Source organism: Lathamus discolor, chromosome 7 (genome assembly GCF_037157495.1).
Source record: "Lathamus discolor isolate bLatDis1 chromosome 7, bLatDis1.hap1, whole genome shotgun sequence".
NCBI lineage: Eukaryota > Metazoa > Chordata > Aves > Psittaciformes > Psittacidae > Lathamus > Lathamus discolor.
In genome coordinates, this window is record NC_088890.1 from 3,302,917 (window position 1) to 3,327,421 (window position 24,505).

Below are 24,505 nucleotides of genomic sequence, written 5' to 3' on the forward strand. Positions count from 1 at the left end.
CTCCCTGATCTTGCAGTGAACCGTGTAAGAACTCGGCACGTGGTGAGCTCTGGAGATCATCTGATGGTTGGTTTTGTCCTGAAAAAATGAAGTGTTTCCATTTTTCACTGTCCAGACATACACAGGAAAGGGATTTGCTGGTGTGGAAGTGGACTGCTGTACTGTCTCATCAGAATGTCCACCGTGTTCACTTCATTCCCTATTTTTAGAGACAATCGATATACTGTGACTTAAGGATTGTTTTCCTGGACCTGGCTTACAGTCTGGCTCTCTGGAGCTGGTTTAAAAGGTACAGTATTTCTAGAATATAAATATTATGTTCTTTGATAGCGAAGAACATGATCTGCTCCCTTGTAGGGGCTCATAGGAATATGTGCCCAGAGTAGCACAGAAGAGTGCTGTGGCTTAGGGTTGCTATCCAAGTTCTGGGACATGTTCCCAGTCAAACATGTAAAATAGCTTTTTAACACTTTCCTATATCCAGCTTGACTGCTGCTTTAAGGGCATTCCCCTCTGCTCCCAGAGTGCCAAACCGCTAGCTCCTGTACGTGTATGTATTAAACAGGAACTCTGTGCCCTCTGCCTTGTATGAGACAGGCTGAAAATGATCTCTGCATAACTAAAGCTGAGAAGTCAAGCTAGAGACCCTGCCTTGGTGGTGTTCATCTGTGCCCACCTTGTCCCTGTAATGTGAAAGGAACCATAGGAAGTGGAGCATGACTGGCTGTTGTAAAGCACCTCACCTTCTGACATGAGACTTGTGGGCTGTCTGATCTCTTGGCACTAACAGCCTTGCTCTCCTAAGAGAACTCATAGCTGCTTACACACTTGTTCATGGCACCATTAGATGTTTGTTCAGTTCAAGAGGTAATGGCTGAAGCAGCAGAGAGCAGACTGGAAGAGTGGCTTTGTACTTTGACCTAGGGTTGTGAGTAAAGGGAATGGCCTAAATAACTTCACAGGGCTCTCATCCGTTGGCTCCCTCACTCCTAGAGATCTGGATTTTAGATGGGACACAAGGTCTGAAGTAGTTCGTGAACTACTGCCTTGGACCAAGGAAAAAAATCTGATGCCTAAATAGGAATCCTCTTGCGTGCTGTTGCTCCTCAGGCAGAAGTTAAGGACAGTCTTGTTCTCAGCTTCATCAGGGCTATGGTCTGCCGTGGTGCACACCGAAGGGATTATTCCATCTTCACTCCTCCTGTGCTGTGACAAGAACAGATCCAGCCATGGCAGGAACGAGCCCTCTGAGCATTCAGGAGGTGGAGGATTTGCTGATGTAGTTGATCATCCTTTTGCTGCTCTGAGTGCTGCTAGACACAGATCAACTGGCAGTCCAACTAACTGGCATTCTCATCTAAGTTTATTAGTGCAATTAGCATTTGGCCTCTTGAATCACTGTTAAAGTGAGATATAAATTGTCTTCCACCCTACATGGTGCTTTTCTCCCCATCTTCTTGCTGCAGCTGCTTCTCTTTCCTACAGGGAACGTACCTTATCCTTATGCTTCAGCCCATTCTGTTTCATGGTGCCAATGCTTAGGGAAGAGGCCTCTCAGCTCGAGCATCTTCCTACCTTAAGGAGCATCTCACATCTTCCAGCAGTTTCACTGACACACTGCCCCAACACCCCTGAAGTACTTGCCCTGTCGCCTACTTGTCTCTTCCCTTCCTTGTGTGGCTGAAGCCTGGCTCTCAGCACTGCAGTCCCTTTCCCTGTATAACCTCATGCATGGCAGCCATGTTTGCCTCCCTGTCCATTCTCCTTTGAGCCCATCAGAAGGGGGAGGCAGGTTTGATCCCACTTACAGCAGCAATAAACTGCGCCTAGAACTTGAGGGCCCTCGAGGTGGAGGGGATGTGTGGGACAGGCAGGGTCCAGTTGCAGCCCAGAGCCTCGCTTGATCATGAGTGTGCAGCCTATATGCAAAACACGTCTTGTCTGTCCCTCCTGTGTTGACCCTGGTCTAAACAGCACATGTGATTGGCATCCTGCAAAGTGACCTTCAGAACTCTCCAGTAGCTTTGCCCCGTGAGTAACTCACACTACAAATCATTTTAAAGAGATGCACTCAACTATTTTTTTAATTTAATTTTACTCTTATATTCTCTGCTCTTTGTAATCTGCTTGGAAATAAAATGGTTTTTTCCCTGCAGCCTTTGTTGTAGTCTCTTTGAGATCCATTAAACTTTGCCTGGTGTTTCTCTTGGAACAGAACCCAACCTGTTTTACTGCTGGGCTTTAGCCTAACAGCCGAGGTCGGTATGTGCCTCCTAGGAAGGCAGAGCAAACCTTTGTTAGTGCTGCCCTTGTTTAAGGGGTAGAGAGACCTGTTAAAGTGATCCTGCTCTGGCACGATGCCTCCTGTTCTGCTGAACCTGTCACAGACCTTCACTGTTGGTGCTGTGAGCCCAAGTGCCTCCTTTTGTGCAAAGGACAGAAGTTTCTGTACATCTCCCTGGCTGCAGCGAGCTGCAGGTGACAGGGGATTTGGGTCCAAATGGGTGAAACCAGCTCTTAGCTGAGGATCAAGCCAGGAGTTATGTAAAGAGGTAACACCAGGGTGAAACGCAGTCTTGGCAGGGAGCAAGCCTTGAAGCCCTGCAACGTTCACTGTAGTGTAATGACGAGCTGCTAGTGCGTGGCTGCGGGGAGGAGATGGAGATGGGTTTGATGCTGGCATTCACAGTGATCACGACGGGATCGTACCGTTTCCTTGCCTTAACGTTCTAAGCAGCCTTGTGGATCCTCGTTGCTGGCTCTTGACTACACAAGGGCCACGCGTACCCTTGTGCCAGCCGCTGAGCTCCCATGGGCCCGTGTTTCCGCGCACGCCACCCGCCTATGGTCGCGTTTAGACGGTTTCCCACGCACGGGCCAAGCCGGCTAGCGCTTTAACGGGGCTGTACCGGGGCGAGGGGGGCCCACACCGGGGGAGGTCACCCCCGGCACCGGTTCCTCCACACCAACAGGGGGCGATGTCAGCGCTGCTTCGCTTTCCGGTGGGCCGTTCTGGGCCGCTCTCTCTCTCTCTCTGGGTGGGCGGTCCGCGATCCCTCGCGGCCGCCGTCGGTGCGCGCGCGCGGCCGGGGCGGGCACGCGGCGGGGGGCGCCAGCATGGCGGACTACCTCATCAGCGGCGGCACTGGATACGTGCCCGACGACGGGCTGACGGCGCAGCAGCTCTTCAGCTGCGGCGATGGGCTCACCTACAAGTGAGGGGCGCCGCCAACCGGGGCCGGGCCGCGGGGCTGGGGGCCCGGTGCGGTCGCTGACGCGGCTGCCGTTGTCTCTCCCTCTCCCGCAGTGATTTCCTCATCCTCCCGGGGTACATCGACTTCACGGCGGACCAGGTGGTGAGTGGCGGCGGCGGCGGGGCGGGGCGGGCGCGGGGCTCGGGGCTCGGTGCTCGGTGCTGACCCGGCTGCCGCCTCCCCGCCAGGACCTGACCTCGGCGCTGACCAAGCGGATCACGCTGAAAACGCCGCTGGTGTCGTCCCCGATGGACACGGTCACCGAGGCCGGGATGGCCATCGCCATGGCGGTGAGTGCGGCCCGGCGCGGCCCGCCGCCGTTAACCGGGTCGGGGGGCGGCCTGAAGCACACGCGGGTCCGTTCTCAGGCCCCGTTTCATCGCCCTGGGCCCCCCGGTGAGGGGCCGGGTGCGTTCCGCAGCGGTTCACAGCCCGGTTTGTGTTCCAGCTCACCGGGGGAATCGGGTTCATCCACCACAACTGCACCCCCGAGTTCCAGGCCAACGAGGTGCGCAAGGTGAAGGTGAGAGGCCACATGGCAGCTCCAAACCGTGCTCAGAGGGCGAGCTGAGACCTGGGTTTGGGTGTGCAGAAGGAGCTGTGAGAGGAGGTGCTTGGAGAGTGCCAGGTGTTGGTGTTTCGGAGGTTGGGGATGCTGTGGTTGCCTGCACAGGCCTCTGCGGTTGTGTTAGGTGCTATCCATGGCCAGCCATGGATGTGGGAGCTGCCAGGCATCCTGGTGTGGGAATATTCCCCATCATCCCAGGCAGGAGGGAACTCTCGGGCATCAAACGCTACTTGTGAGAGCCTTGGTGCTGGTTTGGGAGCCATTCTGGGTGGTTGCAGCCCTTTGCTTCTCCTTGGCCTGGGGGTGCTGCTCGGCCTGGCTGTTGCATCTGCTGCTTTTCAGAAATATGAGCAAGGCTTCATCACAGACCCCGTGGTGCTGAGCCCCAACGACCGAGTGCGGGATGTGTTTGAAGCAAAGGCTCGGCACGGATTCTGCGGGATTCCCATCACGGACAACGGGAAGATGGGGGGGAAGCTGGTTGGGATCATCTCGTCTCGAGACATCGATTTCCTGAAAGAGTCAGAGCACGACTTGCCTCTGGGCGAGGTGAGAGGGGGCTTGTGAGCACCCAATAGTGTGGGGTGTGATAAGGAGGAGGGCAAATGCATGGGAGCAGCTCCATGTCAGCTCTGCAGGTCCATCTTTTAACTGTTTCCAAGGGAGAGCATCTCACTGTCACCCTCCTTGCGGCTCCTGCAGTGCAGATGCAGGAGTGTGGCCATGCAGTTGGCACTCGCATGACTCCTACTGTGGGGTTATGTTTCAGTGTTGTAGAAGCTTCCTCCGTACAGCTGGTGCTGTCTCTGGTTCTCTTAAGTAATTCCTGGTGTTCCTGGCTGCTGCTGTGATCCCATGTGGTGTGTTGGTGCTGGCTGAGGCTGTAGCAGCTGTCTTGTGCCCAGCTACACTCCAAGTGCTGCTCTTTATTGGACTGACCTATATGCCTCATGTTGCTCTTTAAAATAACCCTTTGAACCTGGAGGCTGGCAGTTTATCCTTTATAATGCTACTCCATCAAACCCCCCTCATACAGGAGAGTGATTTCTGGGATGCTGATGTTGATTCCTGTCACACGACTCAGGTTACAAGCCCTGTAATCGTAGCTCTGCAGCACTGTCAGGTTACATCCCCTGTGCCTCTTGTCCAGGCTCTGCTCTTGACTCACAGCTGTTTTTAGCTCTTGCTGACCAAACTTGCTATCACATGCTCATCCCTCTTTGGTTTGAAATCGCCTATAAATACCTGTAATGAGAATCTTAAACCAGGAGTAGGTTACAAAAGTGCACATGGCCCTTTGAAGCCATGCTGGCCCATTCAGAGGAGCAGGAGAAGAATCTCCTCTCATCCTCTCCGTGGATCATTCAGCCCTGCACAGTTGGAAGCTTGCTGCTGTCACCAGGCAAAGCCAAGGAAATGAATGATCTAGAGCTCTCCACACTCGCTGCCCAGCACTCATCCTGCTGAGCCATTCACTGCCATCCAGTTAATCACAGGTTTCCTGTAGCTCGGAAAGCTCATGGACCCCACTGGCTTAGGGAGTGTGTTGGGATGTGTCTGATTCTTCAGGCTTTTCCTGAGCTGTGGGTTCTGTCATAGCCAGGGTTTGGGTGGATGCAGGCAGGGTGAACCTCTATCCTGCTGCAAAATGTCTGTTCATATGGTATAAATAACTGAAATGTTGCCTATATTCTTTGTTGTGTGCAACTTATTGACCCTCCTTGAGGGTTAGTGTTCCCTTTTAGCCTTGCTTGGCCTTGTTGAGTAGCCTTTGATGCGAACATCCCATGTGAGCTTTGCGATGGCAGAGCACACAGTACGGGTGGGAAAGGACCTCCACATCTCTTGTCAAGCCTCCTGCTTGAGGTGTGTCCTGGGGCTGTGTCGCTGTCTCCAAGGATGGGGATTTGTGTTCCTCACTGGGCTGCTCTTCAGTGTTTGTACTGAAAGCTTTTTTCATAGAATCCCAGACTGGTTTGGGCTGAGGGGACCTTAAAGCTCTTCCAGCTCCAACCCACAGGCAGGGACCCCTTCCACTGGAGCAGCTTGCTCCAAGCCCCTGTGTCCAACCTGGCCTTGAGCACTGCCAGGGATGGGGCAGCCACAGCTTCTCTGGGCACCCTGTGCCAGCGCCTCAGCACCCTCACAGGGAAGAGCTTCTGCCTAAGAGCTCAGCTCAGTCTCCCCTCTGGCAGGTTAAAGCCATTCATTCCCCTGTCACATCAGCTGTCCCAGTGTTCCAGCTCTGTTGCCCCCTGCTGTGTTTTGGTGCCTGTTTGTCAGGGTGAGCGTGTTTGTTTGGACTGAAGTGACTCCTGCCCTGCTGACCTTGCCAGCAGCAGCAATGGGTTATTCTGGGCAGGGCCCTTCCAGGCCCTGTGCTCTGGGGATCACTGCCTGAAAACAAGCTTGGGGGTAGCATTTCTGCCAGAGCACGGGACTGTGGCAGTGTCTCCATCCCTTATTTGCCTGTGCTCTATTAAAAGGGAGGGCTCTTTGGGTGACCTCCCGAACAAGGGTCATCTGCTAGTTGTCCCTTGCTGCTCAGTGCTCTCCTCGGCTTGCTGAGGCCCTCTGCCATCTCCTCTCTTCACTGCACTGATGGGCTCGGGGGCTGCTTGCGTGTTGGAGGCTGTTCCTCTGTGTTCCTGGAGGCGTGTTGCTGTGCTGTGGGCTCCTTTGTCTGCAGAGCACTGGCACATGGCAGCGTTTCACGTGGGCACAGGGGGGTTGGTATTTTTGGAGCAGAGCGAAGGAGTTCTTGTGACTTTTTCTCTTCTCCCTCCCACCAGATCATGACAAAGCGGGAGGATCTGGTGGTGGCCCCGGCTGGTGTGATGTTGAAAGAGGCAAATGAAATTCTGCAGAGGAGTAAAAAAGGTACCTGAGGATGCCTGTGATCAGAGAATCATGGACTGGGTTGGGTTGGAGAAATGTTAAGATCATCCACTTCCAACCCCCTGCCATGGGCAGTGACACCTCACCCTATGCCATGTTGCTCTGTCCAGCCTGGCCTTGAACACTGCCAGGGATGGAGCATTTACCACTGCTCTGGGCACCCTGTGCCAGTGCCTCACCACCCTCACAGGGAAGAAATTCTTCATTATATCCAACCTGAGCTTCCCCTGTTTCAGTTTAAACCCATCATTCCTTGTCCTGTCGCTACAGTCCCTGATGGAGAGTCGCTGTCTGCATCCAGGGAGAGCTGTGGAAGTGCTGGGCTGGGGGAAGCAGCGGGTGATTTGGACACGTGTCTGTGTGTGCATGGAACACGGGAGGGCTGTGTTCCAGCACGAGGAGAGGACAGTGGGTGAGGACAGTGCTGGGGTACAGAGACCACATGCGTTCATCTCGGCTCTGTTTGAAGCTGAGGGATACCTGGCAGCCCCGGAGCTACAGAGTGCCTGCTTGTCCAGCCACACGCCTTCCATCTTCTGTCGCGGCCTGCACAGTTTGGCAGCTCTGTTAGCGTTTAGCAGTTTGACTTTCAACAGTGTCATGGGTCTAATTGTTACAAAAGGTGCACCTTTTCTGTGGTCAGTAACACTGAATCCTCCAGTCCTGCAAGCCCCTTGCTCTGTTACCTGACCCAGGGTTGCTGCCTTCCGTAGCAAGGCAAGACTGGCTAACACACACACACCTCTGAGTCCCCACCTTGTACCAGTTGCTGCTGTGCTCCTGGTGTGCTGCAGGGCTGATGTGTGTCTGCTGCAGTGATGCTCTGTGTTTGATTCAAGGCAAGCTGCCAATTGTTAATGAAGATGACGAGCTGGTGGCTATCATTGCCCGCACTGACCTCAAGAAGAACCGGGATTACCCCTTGGCTTCAAAGGACTCCAAGAAGCAGCTGCTCTGTGGTGCTGCTATCGGGACACACGAAGATGACAAGTATCGGCTGGACCTCCTGGTGCAGGCTGGTGTGGATGCTGTAGTGCTGGTGAGTACCCTTGGGTGTCACATTGGCCTGGGGTGGAGGGAGGTCGTTGTGGGCTGAGGATCCAGGTTGAATGGATCTTCCTCACCGTGGGGGCAGCAGCATGGCTCTTGATGTCTTCATTACAGTTAGAATGTACAATTATGTGTCAGAACATGGCAGTTTGTGACCCTTTCAGTCTTGTTCAGGTTGTAGTCCTCAGATAAGAGGGATTCCTTGTGCCTGGGCAGTATGTGAGGTGCTTCAAAGCCCTGAATCTGGGGTGGAAGGGACCTTAAAGCTCATCCAGTTCCAACCCCCTGCTACAGGCAGGGACATCTTCCACTAGAGCAGTTTGCTCCAAGCCCCATCCAACCTAGCCTTGAACTTCTGCAAAGCTTCTTACAGTCTGTCACCATCATCTCTCATGTTCCCAACTAGTTCTGAATATTTGGCTTCTTACAGTTTCCCTTCAGCAATTTGCTGTTTGTTACCGTGTTATTCTCTTTACCCCGATGTTCAGGAGCAGTCAGCCCAGAGCTGCTCTGCTGCTCTCCCCTCCTGGCCTGTAAAGCTTTCATGCACAGCGTCACTGCCTGTGTTTGCACGTTGTTTCCTATTGATTGTTGGCTTGGTCTGAGGGCATGGCTGAGCAGCTCCACATGTTTAACACACTCAGTGAGTTGTCAGGGTCATGGAGATCAGAGGCCTGAGTGCTCCATGGTCCACATCTGGTGTCTCAGCAGCTCCCCTTGAGCCCTTCTGGATTCCACAAGGAACATTCATTTCACCTGCAGTTTCTGACAGGGCTGGTGGTGGAGCCCACGGTTCTTAGCCAAAGCAGATGTGCTGCTTCTTGAGTCCTGTACAAGCCACAGGGTTTAAACATGAATGATATTACTGAAGTCTTTATGAGAAACTGCCCTGCACAGGGAAGGTGTATTATTGTCTTGGCAGCAGTTTCTCCCCTGGTTCTGTGCTCGATTTGGGAATCATTTTGCCAACGTAGCCAGCTTACAGAGACCTGGATAAGTAGAGTGAGGATCTGAGGCTCTTCCCAAGCTGTATTTGCAATCTCCTGCAGATTGAGATTGGTTGAGATGAGTTTTCTTTCTGTTGCAGGATTCCTCTCAGGGGAACTCCATCTTCCAGATCAATATGATAAAATACATTAAGGAGAAATACCCCAACCTGCAAGTTATTGGAGGAAATGGTAGGCACGTGTTCAAGACCTGTCTTTAAGTATCGTTTGTTTCTTAGCCCTAGAGGGAGCTGCAAGGATGGGGGTGAAACAGTTGTCTTGCTAAGTGCCTGTCAAAATGGTTTCCTCTGCCTTGTGGAGCAAAGCATGAACACTGCAGCTACAGGGTAGTACCTTGATGCTGCCACAGCTGCAAATATGTCCCACAGCAGTGTGTGCAGTCCTCTGGAGCTGTTACACATCGGCTTTTACACACCCATTTAAGATTTTGGGTAACAATAATAATGAATATTGCTTAATGTGGAAAACTAATGGAAGTTTTCCCTGCCTCTTGACAGCAGAGTTCTGTCCTTGTCCTGCCCCCACTGGTGTGTTACTGGTGCTGCTGTTAGCCTGTGCTCTGCCCTCCCTGCCTGGTGTGGCCCAAAGGGTGCTTGGCACCATGAGGTGACCTCTGCTGCCTCAGCCGTTGGGTGTAAGCGTGTTGCAGAGTAGCCTAAAAGGACAACTGGGGCCAGAAACTCACTCTGCTTTCACATACAGGCCTGGTAGCAGGGGACAGCCTGGCCTGCCTCTGACACAGGCGGGTGCCCTGGGCAGGGGGTATTTGCAGCCACAGGGCAGAGCAGTGTCACAGTGTGCAGATCTGCTTGTTTCTCTTCAAACCAGTTTCTGCTCCCCACAGTTGTGACTGCTGCTCAGGCCAAGAACCTCATCGACGCAGGGGTTGATGCCCTGAGAGTTGGGATGGGCAGTGGCTCCATCTGCATCACGCAGGAAGGTGAGAGAGATCAGCTGTCTCCTATGTAGCTGAAGGCATCTGTTCAATAGGAATTCCCTGCTGAAAAGCAGCAGAGCTGGGATGGATTTAACCCATTGCAAGGGTAGTGTCCAGCAGCAAGCTCTTCCACCCTCTTCATCCAGGATTTCCCAACACCCAGGTCAAACCTTTGGGGTGGCAGCAGCAGCAAAGGCATTTCCCAGTACTGACTGAGGCTGAATGGAGCAGCTGTGGCATGTGTGGCTTTGCCCACGCTGTGGCTCGGTGTGGGACGGGGCTGCTGGGCTGCTCTACAGGGAGAGGGGCTTTACTGGATCCTAGTGCCCATGGGTGAGGGGCACTGGGCTGTCTGTGCTCCCTTCCCCTCTGGCAGCAGTGTGTGTGATGCTTGAGTCTGCTGGGCTTGATGCCTTTCTGCCATTTCCAGGCCAAGGTGGGATGTCAGGCTGTTGTCTGCAGTTATCTGGAGCTTTTGTGGGGCAGGGGCTGTGTCACCCTTGGATAAAGGCAGAGAGGGATGTCCCAAGGGCCTGGAGAAAGGCTGCCTTGAAGACAGGCTCAGTCCTCATATTTCGAGCCTAGCAGGTGAGGTGTAGAGACGAGGTGCAAGGCACTGAGCTCATGAAGAGCCCCTCTCTGCTCTGTTCCCTTGCAGTGGGAGGCAGGAAGAGGGAAGCTGATGGCTGAGGGCACTGCTTTAGCTCTGCCAATTCCATGTGGAGCAGCCCGGGACCGGTGCTCCTGCTTTGCCTGCCATGGGATGCTGGCTGCGGGGAGGACCTGTCTCGGGTGACCCCTCTAGGGAGGTTGTGGTGTCCTTGGGCGGATGCTTACATAGCCAGAGCAGAACCAGGACACACGTGTCCCACTCTGGCTCTGAGGCAGGGGACCCGCTGAGGCATGTTCCATTGTGCAGCAAGGAGAGCCTCCCCAGAGAGTACCTCTCCTGGCTGCCATGGAGGTGGGGTTGGGTGCTGGTTTGGAGTAGGAACAGAGCACAGGTAGAATGTGGTGCTTCATAGGAGATAGGATTGCAAAGCTCGCTCTTGGAGCTTCTCAGGTTTTTGTCCCTTTTAGGGCAAGAACTCTGGCTTTTGGGTTAGGGGTCACTGGATGGCTGCTGGGGCACGGTGAGCATGTGCTGTGTAGGATGTGGCCTCTGGCTTGGCTCGGGCTAGGAAGGGTTTGCAGGGTCAGCTCTGTCCCACACCGTGTGCTCTGCCAGTAGCAGGTCACTGCTGGGGTCCTTTGTTCTGCTGCTGTTCTTCTGTCTCTAAAATGTGTGTGTTTGTTTTTGTTTAGCTGCTCCAAAGATCCCTCCAGACCTAAAGTCCCACAGCCCCAAATGCCCTTCTACTGTCACGGGCACCTATAGTAAGTCACTTGCCCTGTTCCCAACCCTAATTACATGTCTTGAAGCAGGACCCTGATTTGGCTGCACATGGCCCTACTGCTTGTTTGAGAATAATTTAGCTGTAGATGCACTTGGGGTTTTGTGGCTTTGGATACTGGTTTTGAATCTGAAACGGAAGCTGAGAAGCCTTTCTGAATTCCTAAAGCAGGGTCTGATGTGTCAAAGCTGAGGCCACTGAGGCCTGTCCACCCTCTCCTCCAAAATAAAGATAGGAGCATGAAGGGGCTTTCTGACTGCACCTTCTGGAACTGTAGCTAGGCATGGCCCTGCTGATCCAGTGCTGGGAGATGATCCTGCTCGAGACCTGGCCCCAGTTAACTGGCTCAGCTTCACTTGAAGCTTGTCCCCTGGGGTTACAGAGGAACTGAACTGTGGTTGATACCATAGCAGTTGTGTACCAGAACCACATCTTTCTCTAGTAGATGTGTGGAGAGAAAGAGCTCTCCCCCTGCCCAGCACAGGGTGCAGCATTGTCTGCTCTGTACTTCTCTGATGCTACCCAAGCCCTGGGTTCTGCCCTTTACGCCTTGTTCTGACACACCTCAAAGGGAAGGAGGTTTCTGTTGAAGATCCCAGAAGGTTTTCTCTAGCAGATGATCCTGTAGGGCACCCTTTGCAGATACCCTAAGGAGGACAAGCCCTCCCCGAGCGTGTGTGTGCTCTGAACCCTGCTTTGGAAGCCTGTGCTTGAGCTGTGGTGCTGGGCGCTGGGAATGGTGCAATGCTCCCAGCAGCCCTGAGCCAAGCTGCTCCTTAAAGGGCTGGTCTCCATGGTTGCTCCTGTGAGGTGCTGCAGGCCTTGCACTGTTTGTCGCACAGTCCCATAGACCCTGGACTTGTATGCTCCAAACCCAAGTGCTTCTCTCCACAGAGCAATTCCCCTGCAGCATTTTGCAGCTTTAGCAGTGCAGTACCGAGCAACACCATCACTTTAAGGCTCAGAGCATCCCCATTGCCACTGGCAGACTCTCCCTGCCTGGCTGAGCCTTAGCTTAAGGCTGAGATTTGGTCCATTAAACTCAGTTCTCTCATGCTCTGGACTCTGGCTGCCCTCTCTCAGCAGCTGCTGCTGAGCACTGGGAACAGAGCAACCACAGACTCCAGCCATGGCAAGCCTGTGCCAGGGCATTGTGGTGCCAGGCAGGCTAAACCACTCCTAAAGCTCACTAATCCTGCATGGCCATAACCTTACCTGCTGTACTGGACTAACCATGACCAGAGAAAAGGCTTCCAGTTAACTGCGGGGAAGGGAAGTCACCCTGAGAGAAGCTGCTCTCAGCGTTGTTGCATGACTGTGGCTGACAAACACGTGCCCTGTGCTGGTTTTCCCTTGTGTAACGGGAAGCCTCTAACTGGTGCTGACTGGGAAAAGCAGGTAAATCCACAGCTAACAACTCCCTTCCCGTGGGGCAGCTAAACCTGACAGGATCCTGCTACACTGCAGGGCAGGAACGTAAATTATTTCCTCTAAGCCATGGAATCATCCTGCCCATTTCCTTTCCCACTGCTGCATGTGTGTTTGTGTGTGTGTGCAGATGTCTCTCTCTATATATATCTATACCTATATATACATACCAGCTCTCTCCCAATCAGCTGCCTTGCCATGCAAGAAGCACTTCATACAGTGCTGAGTACACGGAGGCCTGGCACTGCTTGGAGGGAGTGAGTGGTGGGACATGTGCCAGGGATGCTCTGGAGAGGGGCTTTTGGAGTCTGCTCCGTTTCCTTCCCAAGCTTCCCACACGTCTGCTGTGCACCAGGATGAGCTGGGACTCTTGGCTGATCCCAGGCATTAGGTCAAAGACCCCAGTCCCAACATTGCCCGCAGTGTTTTGGAGTGAAGGGGCCATGAGGATGTCCCAGCAGGCACCTCCTGGGCATCCAACGTCTCCTGCAACTTGGCCTAGGGAAGGAGCATCCAGGGATTTGTGTGTTCCCGAGCGCTGGAGCATGTGTGTGCCGGGAGCCTGAAGGGCCTGCTGGGGAGGGGACGTGGTGTTGTGTGAGAGCTGACCCTGTCCTTGCTCTCTTCTGCCCGCAGTGCTGGCGTGTGGCCGTCCCCAGGCCACTGCAGTGTACAAGGTGTCCGAGTACGCCCGGAGGTTCGGTGTCCCCGTGATCGCGGATGGCGGGATCCAGACGGTTGGGCACATTGCAAAGGCTCTGGCGCTCGGTGCCTCCACGGGTGAGCAGAGCACTGGGCATGGGGGCCATGGCTGTGTACGAGGGACATGGAGCTGTTGGAGCGAGGCCACAGAGATGCTGCAAGGGCTGGATCTGCTCTGGAACCAGGCTGAGACAGCTGGGCTGGTTCAGCCTGGAGAAGAGAAGGCTCCTTAAGGGGAGACCTTAGAGCAGCTCCAGTGCCTAAAGGGGCTGCAGGAAACCTGGAGAGAAGCTTTGGACAAGGGCCTGTAGGGACAGGACATGGGAATGGCTTTAACCTGCCAGAGGGGAGACTGAGCTGAGCTCTTAGGCAGAAGCTCTTCCCTGTGAGGGTGCTGAGGCGCTGGCACAGGGTGCCCAGAGAAGCTGTGGCTGCCCCATCCCTGGCAGTGTTCAAGGCCAGGTTGGACACAGGGGCTTGGAGCAAGCTGCTCTGGTGGAAGGTGTCCCTGCCCGTGGCTGGGGTTGGAACTGGATGAGCTTTAAGGCTCTTTCCAGCACAAACTGTTCTAGGATTCTACTCTATGATCCCATGCACATTGTTGGGAGTCTCCTAGGACAAGTCTTCACATGGCATAGGATTCTGGGCATGAGGACATATACCTGCAGGTGGCTCAGGGCATAAGGGGTCTATCAGGGTCCTGTGCTGAGAGACCCAGGGGTTTTGTGGTTACAGCGTTCCTGCTGCTGACACCCTGTTCTTGGTGCTCTCTTGTGCCAGTGATGATGGGCTCCCTCCTGGCTGCCACCACGGAGGCCCCAGGCGAGTACTTCTTCTCGGATGGAATTAGGCTGAAGAAATACCGTGGCATGGGCTCACTGGATGCCATGGACAAGAACCTGGGCAGCCAGAACCGGTATTTCAGGTAAGAGATGGTGCTTTGGGGCAGCAGATAGAGCTTTTGGGGCTTTTCCATTTCACAGACTTGTTGATTTGTGCTCCCATCCAGTGAGACAGACAAAATCAAAGTGGCCCAGGGGGTCTCCGGTGCAGTGCAGGACAAGGGCTCTATCCACAAATTCATTCCATACCTGATTGCTGGGATCCAGCATTCCTGCCAGGATATTGGTGCCAAGAGCCTGACCCAAGTCCGGTGAGTGCTTCCCCTCGCTATGCTCTGGTTAGGTCATGGTGTCATAGATTTGCCAGCCCCAGGGATGCAGGAGCGTGCTCTCTTGGGCTGGAAAGGTTGGGGTTACCTCACCCTGCCTGGCTCTTAGCATAGCCAAGACCATTCAGGTTACAACTGGAAGAACCAGTGTCCCTCATCGCAGCTGCTCCAGCTGAATGTGTGCCAGGGCACTGTGTTCCCTGGGCTCTGGCTGCCATATGATCAGTGTCCTTCCCCCTCAGAGCCATGATGTACTCGGGAGAGCTGAAGTTTGAGAAGAGGACGACGTCTGCGCAGGTGGAAGGAGGGGTGCACGGCCTCCACTCGTAAGTGCTTCTACCAGGGGCTCCTCCATGGGTGCTCAGGCCAGGAGCCGTTCCCAGCTGTGCTCTGTCCTTGCCCTGGGTGAGGTGGGTCAGTGAAAGGACTCTGCTTTGCTGCTCCCCTCGCAGGTATGAGAAGCGCCTGTTCTGAAGGTCTGTACCCGTCATCGAGCCACTCTGCCCTGTGCCCCCCGCAAGGGAGCTGCTCCTGCTGCAGCAGCGCCAGCGCTCTGTGGGTGCCGGGAGCTCCCCATGTCCCTTTGGCTGCTTCATCCACCCCGGAGGGCCTGTCCCCTGCCCGGGAGCCATGACCCCGGGCTGGGCCTGGAGCCCTGCACGGGTTGGCTGTGTTTTACAATAAAAGAGAAAAAGCTGTGCAGTGGGTGTCAGCCCTGAGCCCCTCTCTCTTCCGTGCTGCCCCCTCCTCCCTTGGGGCTCTCCTTTGCTTCCTGCATCCTGTCAGGAGCCCCCAGAAGGGACAGTGTCTGAGAGGGGGGATTGAGGAGGGGATGGTGCTCAGTGGGTAATGCAGTGCAGGGTGTTTAAAAAAAACCTTCCTGAGAGCAGAACACAAGTAGCTGTTGGGTGAGAGAGCAAATGGGTTTTCCAGGGCTGGCAGCAACAGGCTGCTGCAGCCCCTGTGCCCTGGGCAGCTGCTGCAGTGATGGGCGCATCAGTGCTTGTGTATGCACATGCTCACATCCCCACATGTGCTGCAGCCACTTACACGCACCAGACCCTTAGACCTGTATTTTCACATGCTTGGTCCTCAGCAATCCACCTTTCTCCCTCTCTTTGTTTCTTCCCCCTAAACATTCCATACTGTCCCCACATGCCAATAATAGTAATTATTATTACTAGCAATATTATTTAGGAAACACCCCCCCGTATATATGTGTTCTACATAAACACATGCAAACCTCACTCCAGCTGAAGAACGCCTGTTCACGATCAATGTTTTGTGTCTCTTAAGTTGCTGACTGAAAGCAATCACTCGTCAGCACAGTGATGTCAAATTAGATTCACACCTGCTAAAACCAGAGCCTTCAATTATAACATAATCCTGTCAAATGTTCGCTCGCTCATCAGTCAAAAGCCAGGCCGTGGCCTGATCTGGGGCTGGTGGCTGCAGCCATTCCCCCTCCTGCAGAGGTGGCCGTGTGTGACCAGTGCTGGCTGTGCCCTGGTTGCCACACACTGCCTAGGCAGCCAACCCACAGTGCATGAACCACCACACAATTGCTTTGTGCACCCAATTAACATTTATTTTCCTTGTGGAGCCCCAAATGTGCCCCAAAGCGTGCAACTCGCCCCAGCACCTCCACTCTGCCCTGGGGCAACGGGTTCTTGATGCCAAGGCACCGGGCACAGCAGGGCTCTGGGTGCTCTGCTGCCAGCAATGCTCATACCTCACGCCATGCTCCAGGCTGGGCAAGGAGGGCGAGAAACTGGGATTTAGGGCAGAGCCAAGTCCATGCACTCCACAACACCCTCCTGCGTGCAGCCAACTCCAGCCAGCAGCGCCGACAGCTCCAATGAGTTTCTCCAGTGGTGCTCAGGGGGCTTCAGGCAGGAGAGGGCAGAACTGCATAGACAGCGCCTGATGTGTCCGTGGAGGTGCCACGCGGAGGGATGAGCCCCGCAGCCACCATGCGCTTCTCACTCGTGAGGAAGTTGAAGGTTGCACAGGCATTTGGCTGTGAAATCAAAAGGGAGCGAAGCTGCAGTCCTTGGGCAGGAGACAAAGCCCTTCCACACAAGGTGCACAACCTCCTGCCTCGTCCTCATGGCCACCACCCACCTCCTCGCTGGGGTGCTCTGCACGCACCCTCCTTACCGTGTCCTGCACCTCCACAGCGATCCCACACTCCCGCATCTGCTTCAGCATGGCGGGATGGAGCCGCTCCACCCTGTCTCCTGTGCCCAGCACCAGGATCTCTGCAAACAGGACACGACCACAGGCTGCACTCAAGCTGCCTCAGACCTGCCATTCCCACAGGGACCAGCTCCCACAGAGTACAAACGAGGAGGAAGCTTGTTTCGCTGCGTGCCCCCTGCCGCTCCTGCGGAGCAGAAGGGTTTGAAAGCGCAGCTCCATCACCCAAAGCACGGTCAGGGCCCTGCGGGTGGGCTTGGCAGCGCTGTGCTGGCCCCGAGGGCACAGCTCAGGAGCTATCCCGGTCCGGCTGTGACAGCCCCGGCCACCCCACGTACCGATACGGGGCTCCAGCAGCCGGAACAGCGACAGGCTCTCGTGCGAGATGTCCCTGTAGGAGCCGACCTGCGGGGACGCGGCGAGCACTGAGCGGGGCAGAGCCCGGGGCGCCCGGCCCCGGCCCCGGCCCCGGCGCCGCGCACTCACGTTCCACTGGAGGATGGTGCGGGGCAGGACGGCGCAGGGCCCCACCACCACGTCCCCGTTGACGGTGAAGCCGCGGCTGCTGTAGCCCTCGATGAACATGATGTTGCGGGACTCCGGCTCCAGCACCGTCAGACGAGTGCGCTGGTAGAGCTCATCGTCCGACGGGGTGAGGCGGTGAGCCCGGTGCGGCACCCTGTGGGGACGGCGGGTGGCTCCGGTACGTGTGACCCATGACCAGCCCCAAAGCGAGCCCCAAGGGCACCCCTCAGTCACCCTCCGGCAGCCCCACGTCCCCAGCCGCTGGGGCCCCACCGCGATGCCGCGACCCAGCCCCGGGGGTGCCGCCATGGGCCCGGTGCCGGTCCCTGTCCCTGTCCCGTACCCGCCCGCCGCCAGCCGCCCCGCGGAGCCCAGCAGCCGCCGCGCCGCCACCGATACCGCCACCGCCATGGCCGCGCCGCCGCCGGAACCGCGAGCAGCGGTCCCGCCCCCTCGGCGCGCCCCCTGGCGGCCGTCGCCGGCCGCGCTGGCTGGGCTGGGACAGCGACAGCGGCACCGGGGGCGGGAGCGCGGCCGGGGCCATCCCCCCCGGGGCTGCCACCCCCTCCCGCCGGGGGAGGGACACACAAACACCCCAACACCGCCCTCCCCCGGGACCGGGACCGGGACCACGGCCGGGACCGCCCCGTGGCGCGCCCGGGGGCAGCGGCGGAGCGAAACCGAAAGCGGCGGCGGGGCGGGTGGCGGGGGCACCGCGGGGGGTCCCGCTTGCCGGCGGCGGGAGGGCCGCGGACTGTGCCGGGCTGCTGTACCGGAGGTGAGAGGGGAGCGGCGCGGCTCCCGGTGCCGGGACCCCGACACCCCGCGGAGCGGCCGGGCCTGGGGCGGCGGGAGGGAGCGGGACCTGGGCTCGGCACAATTGCCCCCCGAGCCGCCGCTGCCCGAGCTCCGCAGGCTGCCGGCCCCGCTTCCTCCGTGCCGCGCTCGGTGGTGCGGCACTGGGGGCTCCGGGAGGTGCCCCGGGGCTGGGAACCCCGTCCCGCACCCTGCGCCACCCACCGGGACCAGCCGGAGCCCCGGCACCGCGGCGGCACCGTGGAGCTCCCGGAGTCGGCGATGGGACCGTTCCCGCCTCCGCGGTGGGGAGGCATCGGGGAGCCCCACACCCCATGGACGGGCAACGGCAGCGCTTCGGTTGTGAGCACCACGTGGAGCCGCGGGGTTCCCCACACGGTTTCACTTCCCCGTGACGGGTGTCCGAGGGCTGCGCAGGTGGCGCTGCCCTCCCTCGGGGCCATCTCGTGTTTCCGGGCCCCGTCGGGGTGTTCGCTGGGCTGGCACCAGATGCTCCGGCCCCACCGGAGCTTTGTTCCGAGCAGTTTCCTTTTGGCTCGGCCGTGCCGCCCTCCCCTTGGCACCCGGCCCGAGGCACAGCCCACAGCCACAACCGGCCTGGCTGCGGCTGCCGTGCAGCTCCGGTTCCCGGCGGTAAGTCGCCTTCTCTCCCCTCCTTGGCCCGCTGTCAGGGTGCCGTGGTTGTGGCCCCCGTATGCGTCTCTCTGTGGCGCCGGCGCGGGCAACGGAATCCCAAAAGCAGCTGTCCCCGCTGTGCCCAGCTGCCCTGGGGTTTCGTTACCCGCGCTGCCGCCCCTGCCTCGCCCCACAGCCTGCTGCCCCATGCCAAAGCCGCTTGCCCCACTCCAACCCCTCTATGGGACACCGGGATCCCCGGTGTCCCTGGTGGTCCTATACCCCTAATGGCTAAATACAGCAGCTCGCTTCCTAGGGACAAACCCACAGTGCGATGTGGCCACCTGTGAGGTGCTGCCACCCCCCCTGGCTCCTGGCAGGTATGTCCCCCGGAGAGAGACGGCTTTGGAATGACACGATCACTCCCGCTGAGCGGGCAGCCACAGAGCCATCGGGGATGTCGTGTCTGTCCAAAGCTCTTTTGGCACCTCCGAGAGCCCCCCGTGGCGCTGCTGGGCTTTATGTGTGCTGCCTGTGGGACCCCCGGCTCTAGGGGATCCAGCCTGGATCCTGCCTGAGCAGTAACACAAGGTCTGACCGAGCTCCCAGTGCATCCCCCCCTTCTGGGCAGGGGTCCCGGGTGGCTCCTGCCCTGCGGACAGTCAGCAGTTGGTCTGGTGTGAGCAGCGATTCTCAGATCACCTCTTGGCTGTGAGTGGTGCAGGGAGCACCCCGCCATGGCACGGCCCCTCTGGGGGGGACACGGCTGTGCCCCATAACAAGCTGTTGCTGTGCTCCCAACAGAGCCCATGCAAGCACTGCCAGGATCTGCCCTCGCCATGCCCCTGCCATGGGCACATGAGCCCTGGAGGAACCGGTTTGGGCCCTGTGGGCAGAGGGCCCCCCCACCATGCTCTTGGGGAGGGCAGGAAGGGAAGGGCAGGAGGGAGGTCCCTGGGACACGTGCTCCTTGCTGCCGCCACAGCGGGTTCGGTGCTTCCTGGATACCTGCTCCGCACCGGAGATCTGGGGCTGGGGCTGTGCCAAGGCCGTCGCCCCTGCGCCCGGGTCAGAGCTGGCTTCGACTGCAGCCCCATAGGGGAGTACAGCCCCGCTGTGGGTGCGCTGTGCATGGAGCTGGGCAGCAGTGTGGGCGCACAGCTCTGCAGATGTCATCAAGACCGCAATGGAGCGATCTAATCGCTTCCACCTCCTTCCTGCTGGGGCTGATGAGTTTTGCTAATGTGCGGGGTGGGAGGGCAGCTCCATGCACCCATAGCTGCTCATCCTCACTGCTCTCCCCTGCGCAGAGCCCGGCTTCCGCATCAAAGTACACCAAGTGCTGGTGCTCCTCAACCACCCTGTTACACCCCTGTGGGGCTCGCGGGCCGCGAGGCTGAAGCGGGAGCCTGGATGTGCCTCACACCCTTGGTCCATCCAGAGCTACCTGCCCACCTGTGACTCCCTCAGTGCCTGGGGTAGGGCAGGAGCCGCCCTGAGGAGGCCGAGGAGCAACCTCTCGTCCCCAGCCCTGCGCTCGACCGTGCCGGTGATCGCCCCGTGGCCTTCACTCAGGAGCTGCCTCGGGCCGTGCTGCGGTGAAGCGATGCCAGGGCTGTGCGGGACTCCGCGGCCCGCCACACACATCATGGCGGCGCTGCGCTGCCAGCCGCACTCATCATGGCGGCCCTCAGCGCTCCCTACTCCCAAGATGGCCGCCGTGCTGAGTCCAACCCACCCGCACCCAAGATGGCCGCTTGGCAGCGCCGCACGCCGCGCTCAACATGGCGGCCGCCAGTGACACCCACAGAGGGGTGGTGAGCTGGGAGGTGATGCCACTTCCGGCTGAACGAGCGGTACTTCCGGCAGAGGTACCGGCCCGGTTTGCGATGGAGGCGGCCGAGGTCCGGCCGGGGGTGGCGGCGACGCTGCGGGCGCTGAACGAAGCGCTGGGGCGCCCCGGGGCTCTGTGGGTGAAGGAGAGCAGCGCCCGCAACCTGCGGCACCGCGACTTCCTGGCGCCGCGGGCTGCGCTGCGCGCCGCCTTCCCGGGCGGGCAGGTACGCGGCGGCGGGCGGGGGTCTGGTCACACGCGAGCAGAGGGATGACGCGCCGCCCTGTGGCCCAATAGGTGCCGGCGGACGTCGTGGAGCTCGTGACGTCGCTGTGCGGCGCGGGCGTGCTGGCGGTGGGGAGCGCGCAGCAGGCGCCCGCGGGGTTGGAGGTGCGGTTGCGGCGCCCCGAGGCGTTCCGGCGGCTGCTGCTGTGCTCCGCGCCCGGCCCGGCGCCCGCACCGGCCCCCGCACCGGCCCCGTCCGTGGTGCTGCACTGCCCGGCCCTGCGCGGCCCCGGCGCCCCACGGCCGCGACACCTCCGCCCTCTGCTGCTGGCCGACCACCTAGCGCAGCTCCTGCGCGCACAGGGGTGAGTGCCTGCCCCTCGCCCCGCCCCGCGTCACGGCCCCGCGCTGCCAGCGGCCGCCTCTGCCTCTCTCGCAGGGTCCACGCCCGCCTGGTCCCCGCGCTCTCGGAGGAGGGGCGCCAGGACGTGCTGCGGCAGCTCCGCATTGACTGGCCCGCCGGCCCCGCCGACCCCGACCTCTCTGATGCTGTCTCGGCGTTGAAGCGAGGGCTGGCCCGGGCGCCTTGTGCCGCAGGCAGCGGGCAGGGGCCTGGCGCAGCCGAGCTGCCCGCGGATGTCATCTGTAAGGTGCAGCTGAAGGGCTTTGTGGAGCAGCAGGGCCTGGTGGGGTATGACCCCAATCTGGATGTGCTTCTGGGTGAGCTTCGGTACAGCAGCTCAGTGTGACAGCAAGGGGTGAAGGGCTATGAACAGGCTTGATCCCTTGTTTTCAGTGGGCTTTGTAGAAAATAAGAGGGTTTTAGTCTAAATTCCCTCCTCCTCTTACTCCCCTTTGATCTGGTTTGAGCCAATGGTGCAGGATGTTGGGATGGGGTGACCCCTCATGTCCCACTGAGTGTTCTTCCTCCTTCTTGCAGTGACGGAGGGGAAGCTGTGGTCTGTGGCTGAGCTGCAGCAAGCTGCTCTGCAGTGCACAGTGAGTACCCCTTCAGCTCTGCAGGCCCCCTGCTTGCCAGGCGTCCTTCCCTTCTTGTCATGCAACAACAGTATGTGAGGTTCCTGCTGTGCTCTACTACAGGCTGGAGGCCAGGGGAGCTGCTGCAGCATCGTGCATGTGGTGAGCTGCGAGGAGGAATTCCAGCAGCAGCAGCTGGATCTGCTCTGGAGGATTCTGGATCCAGGACCTCACACAGCTTTACAGGTGAGGAACCTCCCACCTTCCTCACTGTCACCCTCAGCATCCCCGTGCTCAGCTGGCCTCTCCTTCAGAGCCTGCAGTAGAGGAGCTTTAAGGTCCCTTCCAGTCCAAATCGTTCCATGATGCTGACACAGCTGGAAGAGCACTGGCTTTAGCCCAGGTCAGCACTGCATTTTGTGGAGCTTCAGTGTCTCTGACCGCTGCCCTGGCCTCACTCTTTCAGAAATACCTCGTCTGTGGGCCAGTAAAGGTGACAAACCCCTCATCACCCATCGGGGCGGACCACTACTTCCAGTAAGTCGGTGTGTAGCAAGGTGTCTGCTGTGTTGCTCACCTGCTGAGGCTGCCTGTACTCTGTCTGGCCTTGTGGACACACAGGCAGCCACACTGAGCAAGCTGGTGAGCACAGAGTTCTGTGCAGTCCCTCTGGTCTGCTTTTTGTGGTCTCAGAGGCCTAGAGGTGCTCAGCCCCAGTCCCAGTGTCCTCCAGCAGTGCTGCTTCTGTCCCTCTCAGTGCTGCCTGTACGAAAGGCAGCAGCAGGAGCTGGGTGCTGCAGTGGTGCAGGGTGGTATCCACCCTGGAGTGAGCTGTGTCTGTCTCTGTTCCTCCCAGGCTCCGAAAGCGCCAGATGTACAAAGCCTCCGTGATGAAGTACGGGGAGCTTGCACAAGGTGAGCACTGCAGCTCTGCATACAGGTACTGCTCCATCCCCATCTCTGCTGCTCCTCTGGGTGCTCCCTCTTCCCTCTGTGATGGACCCAGTGCTGATGGTGCCTGGGGGAAGGTGTGTAACCTGCCACAGCACAGAGCAGCACCTGCAGATGGGGCCCAGGGGTAGTATGGTGGTACCCAGCTTCCCCTGGTGCTTCCTAGCCCTGGGAGAGGGCGTCCTGCCTAGGTGCTGGGTGTGATGGTACAAGGGAATGCAATGAGCTGTGCTGATGCCATCTGTGTTCTCCACAGATGAGGCCTGGACTGAGGTGATCGATACCCTCACAGCGGCTGCCATCAGGTTCGAGATGTTGAGCACTGCTCACCGCAGTCAGGTAGGACGGTGGTTTGCGTAGGGACAACCCATGATATGCACAAAGCAGTGGTGCAGCCTGGACTATGACTTGGCTCTGCCCTCAGATCACACTGGACCTGCAGGACAGCAGCATCTCCACCAAGGGGACCAAGAGTGGCGCCTTTGTGATGTACAACTGTGCCCGGCTGGCCACGCTCTTTGACACCTTCCAGCGAGCTGTGGAGCAGGGTGAGCACCACTTGCAGCCCTCACAGCCACTGTGGGGCTGTTCTTCACGCCTGGAGGTACGTGGCTCCTCCAGGCACAACAGCAGCTCCCCGCCTTCTTTCCAGGCACGTACCCACCTCTGCCACCACCCTCTGAGCTGAACTTCTCCTGCCTCCGGGAAGAGGTGAGTGCTGAGAAGGGGAATGTGCAGACCAGCTCTGGTGATGCTGCTGGCTGCGAGTATCCAGCCCTGTCTGACACAGTCCTTTCACAGGCCGAATGGCTCCTGCTCTTCAACTACCTCCTGCCCTTCCCTGAAGTCCTGCAGCAGGCAGCACAGCTGCCTGCACCCACCAAAGGGATCCGGATCACAGCCAACACAGAAGCAGTAAGTGCACATGCCATAGCACCCATGGGTGCTGCTCCAACAGTCCCAGCCCAGGGCAAGGCTAAATGCTGGCAGGCTGCTGCTCACCAGTGACACAGGGGTAATGCCAAGGGGAGAGACTGCAGAACCCCTCGGGTTGCTTCTGCTGTGCTTGGGGTGTGGAAGAACCTAAGACTGGCTAGACCCCACTATACCAGCAGAAGCTCTGTCCTGCAGGTGTGCAAGTTCCTGATCCAACTCAGCATGGATTTCAGCTCCTACTACAACCGGGTGCACATCCTGGGGGTGAGTTGGGTGTCCCAGCCCTGTGGTCCTTCCTGGGGCTGCATTGCAGCTGTGGAGAACAGGAATTAGGGTGCCCACAGCATGATGCAGCCCTGCACCAGCCCCTCAAGGGTGCAAAGGGTGCAGAGGCAGCAGTGCCCCCAGGGCCAGCATGTTGAGAAGCCATACAGCCACCAGCCCCAAGTCACTGTCTTTGTCCCTGCAGGAGCCGTTCCCTCACCTCTTTGAGCAGATGTTTGCCCGTCTCCAGCTGCTGGCAGTGGTGCGGGATGTGTTCCACAGCGCGCTGGGTACGCTGCACCTCCCACCACTCAGCCAGATCTGAGCCACCCCTCAAAAGCCACATTACAGTGTGACAGGCATCAGTACACTCCACCGCCACTGGGGAAGGACAAGGGCACGTTCTCCCTGGCAGGGCAAGGGGCTTGCCCCACTGTCAGAGGGGTTGGGACATGCCTCAGCCCATGCAGTTTGGGGGTTTGGCTACATGGACCCAGTATGCCATGTCCAACCAGCAGAAGGGTGGATGCTGGAGTGCCCTGCAGGCCAGGCTGGGGCATACTGGGAGAAGCAGCACCAGGGACAAGGCACTAGAAAGCCAGGCATCAACTGTGCTTCCCCGCATGCTGTTTATTGAAGGTTGCTCCATGCTGGCAGGGAGCTCCTGAGGCTCACAGCCCCTGTTGAGCCCTGGGCCAGGCCCCATCACTGAGGTCCAATACATTTGTTGCTGGACAAATGCTTGTGTGTGTG

The 24,505-nt window shown here is 58.2% G+C and overlaps 3 protein-coding genes across 8 annotated transcripts; 2 read left to right on the forward strand and 1 right to left on the reverse strand.

Annotated features, from left to right (window-relative positions):
- The first annotated feature begins 3,046 nt into the window (after positions 1-3,046).
- Positions 3,047-15,121, forward strand: IMPDH2 (inosine monophosphate dehydrogenase 2). Of its 3 annotated transcripts, none has more exons than XM_065687514.1 (15): positions 3,047-3,215; positions 3,308-3,356; positions 3,443-3,544; positions 3,703-3,777; positions 4,165-4,371; positions 6,615-6,702; positions 7,560-7,759; positions 8,858-8,948; positions 9,622-9,717; positions 11,020-11,091; positions 13,173-13,316; positions 14,019-14,163; positions 14,248-14,391; positions 14,652-14,735; positions 14,862-15,121. In XM_065687514.1, exons 1-15 carry the CDS (start codon positions 3,118-3,120, stop codon positions 14,881-14,883), a joined length of 1,617 nt encoding a protein of 538 aa, XP_065543586.1. In that variant the 5' UTR covers positions 3,047-3,117; the 3' UTR covers positions 14,884-15,121. The 3 variants fall into 3 exon arrangements, with proteins under 3 accessions (XP_065543586.1, XP_065543587.1, XP_065543588.1); XM_065687515.1 differs by having other exon boundaries at positions 3,308-3,353; XM_065687516.1 differs by lacking the exon at positions 11,020-11,091 and having other exon boundaries at positions 3,048-3,215.
- Positions 15,122-15,975: 854 nt separating this feature from the next.
- NDUFAF3 (NADH:ubiquinone oxidoreductase complex assembly factor 3) lies at positions 15,976-18,483 on the reverse strand. 3 transcript variants are annotated; one of them, XM_065687518.1, is made up of 5 exons: positions 18,154-18,446; positions 17,095-17,287; positions 16,947-17,013; positions 16,570-16,670; positions 15,976-16,429 (listed from the first exon to the last, which is right to left on the reverse strand). In XM_065687518.1, exons 1-5 carry the CDS (start codon positions 18,390-18,392, stop codon positions 16,298-16,300), a joined length of 732 nt encoding a protein of 243 aa, XP_065543590.1. In that variant the 5' UTR covers positions 18,393-18,446; the 3' UTR covers positions 15,976-16,297. The 3 variants fall into 3 exon arrangements, with proteins under 3 accessions (XP_065543590.1, XP_065543592.1, XP_065543591.1); XM_065687520.1 differs by lacking the exon at positions 18,154-18,446 and adding an exon at positions 17,477-17,582; XM_065687519.1 differs by lacking the exons at positions 15,976-16,429; positions 16,570-16,670 and adding an exon at positions 16,677-16,795 and having other exon boundaries at positions 18,154-18,483.
- On the forward strand, positions 18,405-24,492 carry DALRD3 (DALR anticodon binding domain containing 3). 2 transcript variants are annotated; one of them, XM_065687512.1, is made up of 14 exons: positions 18,405-18,582; positions 19,875-20,624; positions 20,696-20,988; positions 21,063-21,343; positions 21,564-21,622; positions 21,725-21,847; positions 22,068-22,138; positions 22,458-22,516; positions 22,809-22,891; positions 22,977-23,100; positions 23,205-23,263; positions 23,354-23,467; positions 23,684-23,752; positions 23,958-24,492. In XM_065687512.1, the coding sequence occupies exons 2-14, from the start codon at positions 20,349-20,351 to the stop codon at positions 24,075-24,077; spliced, it is 1,731 nt and encodes a 576-aa protein (XP_065543584.1). In that variant the 5' UTR covers positions 18,405-18,582; positions 19,875-20,348; the 3' UTR covers positions 24,078-24,492. The 2 variants fall into 2 exon arrangements, with proteins under 2 accessions (XP_065543584.1, XP_065543585.1); XM_065687513.1 differs by lacking the exon at positions 18,405-18,582 and having other exon boundaries at positions 19,060-20,435.
- The last annotated feature ends 13 nt before the right edge of the window (positions 24,493-24,505 follow it).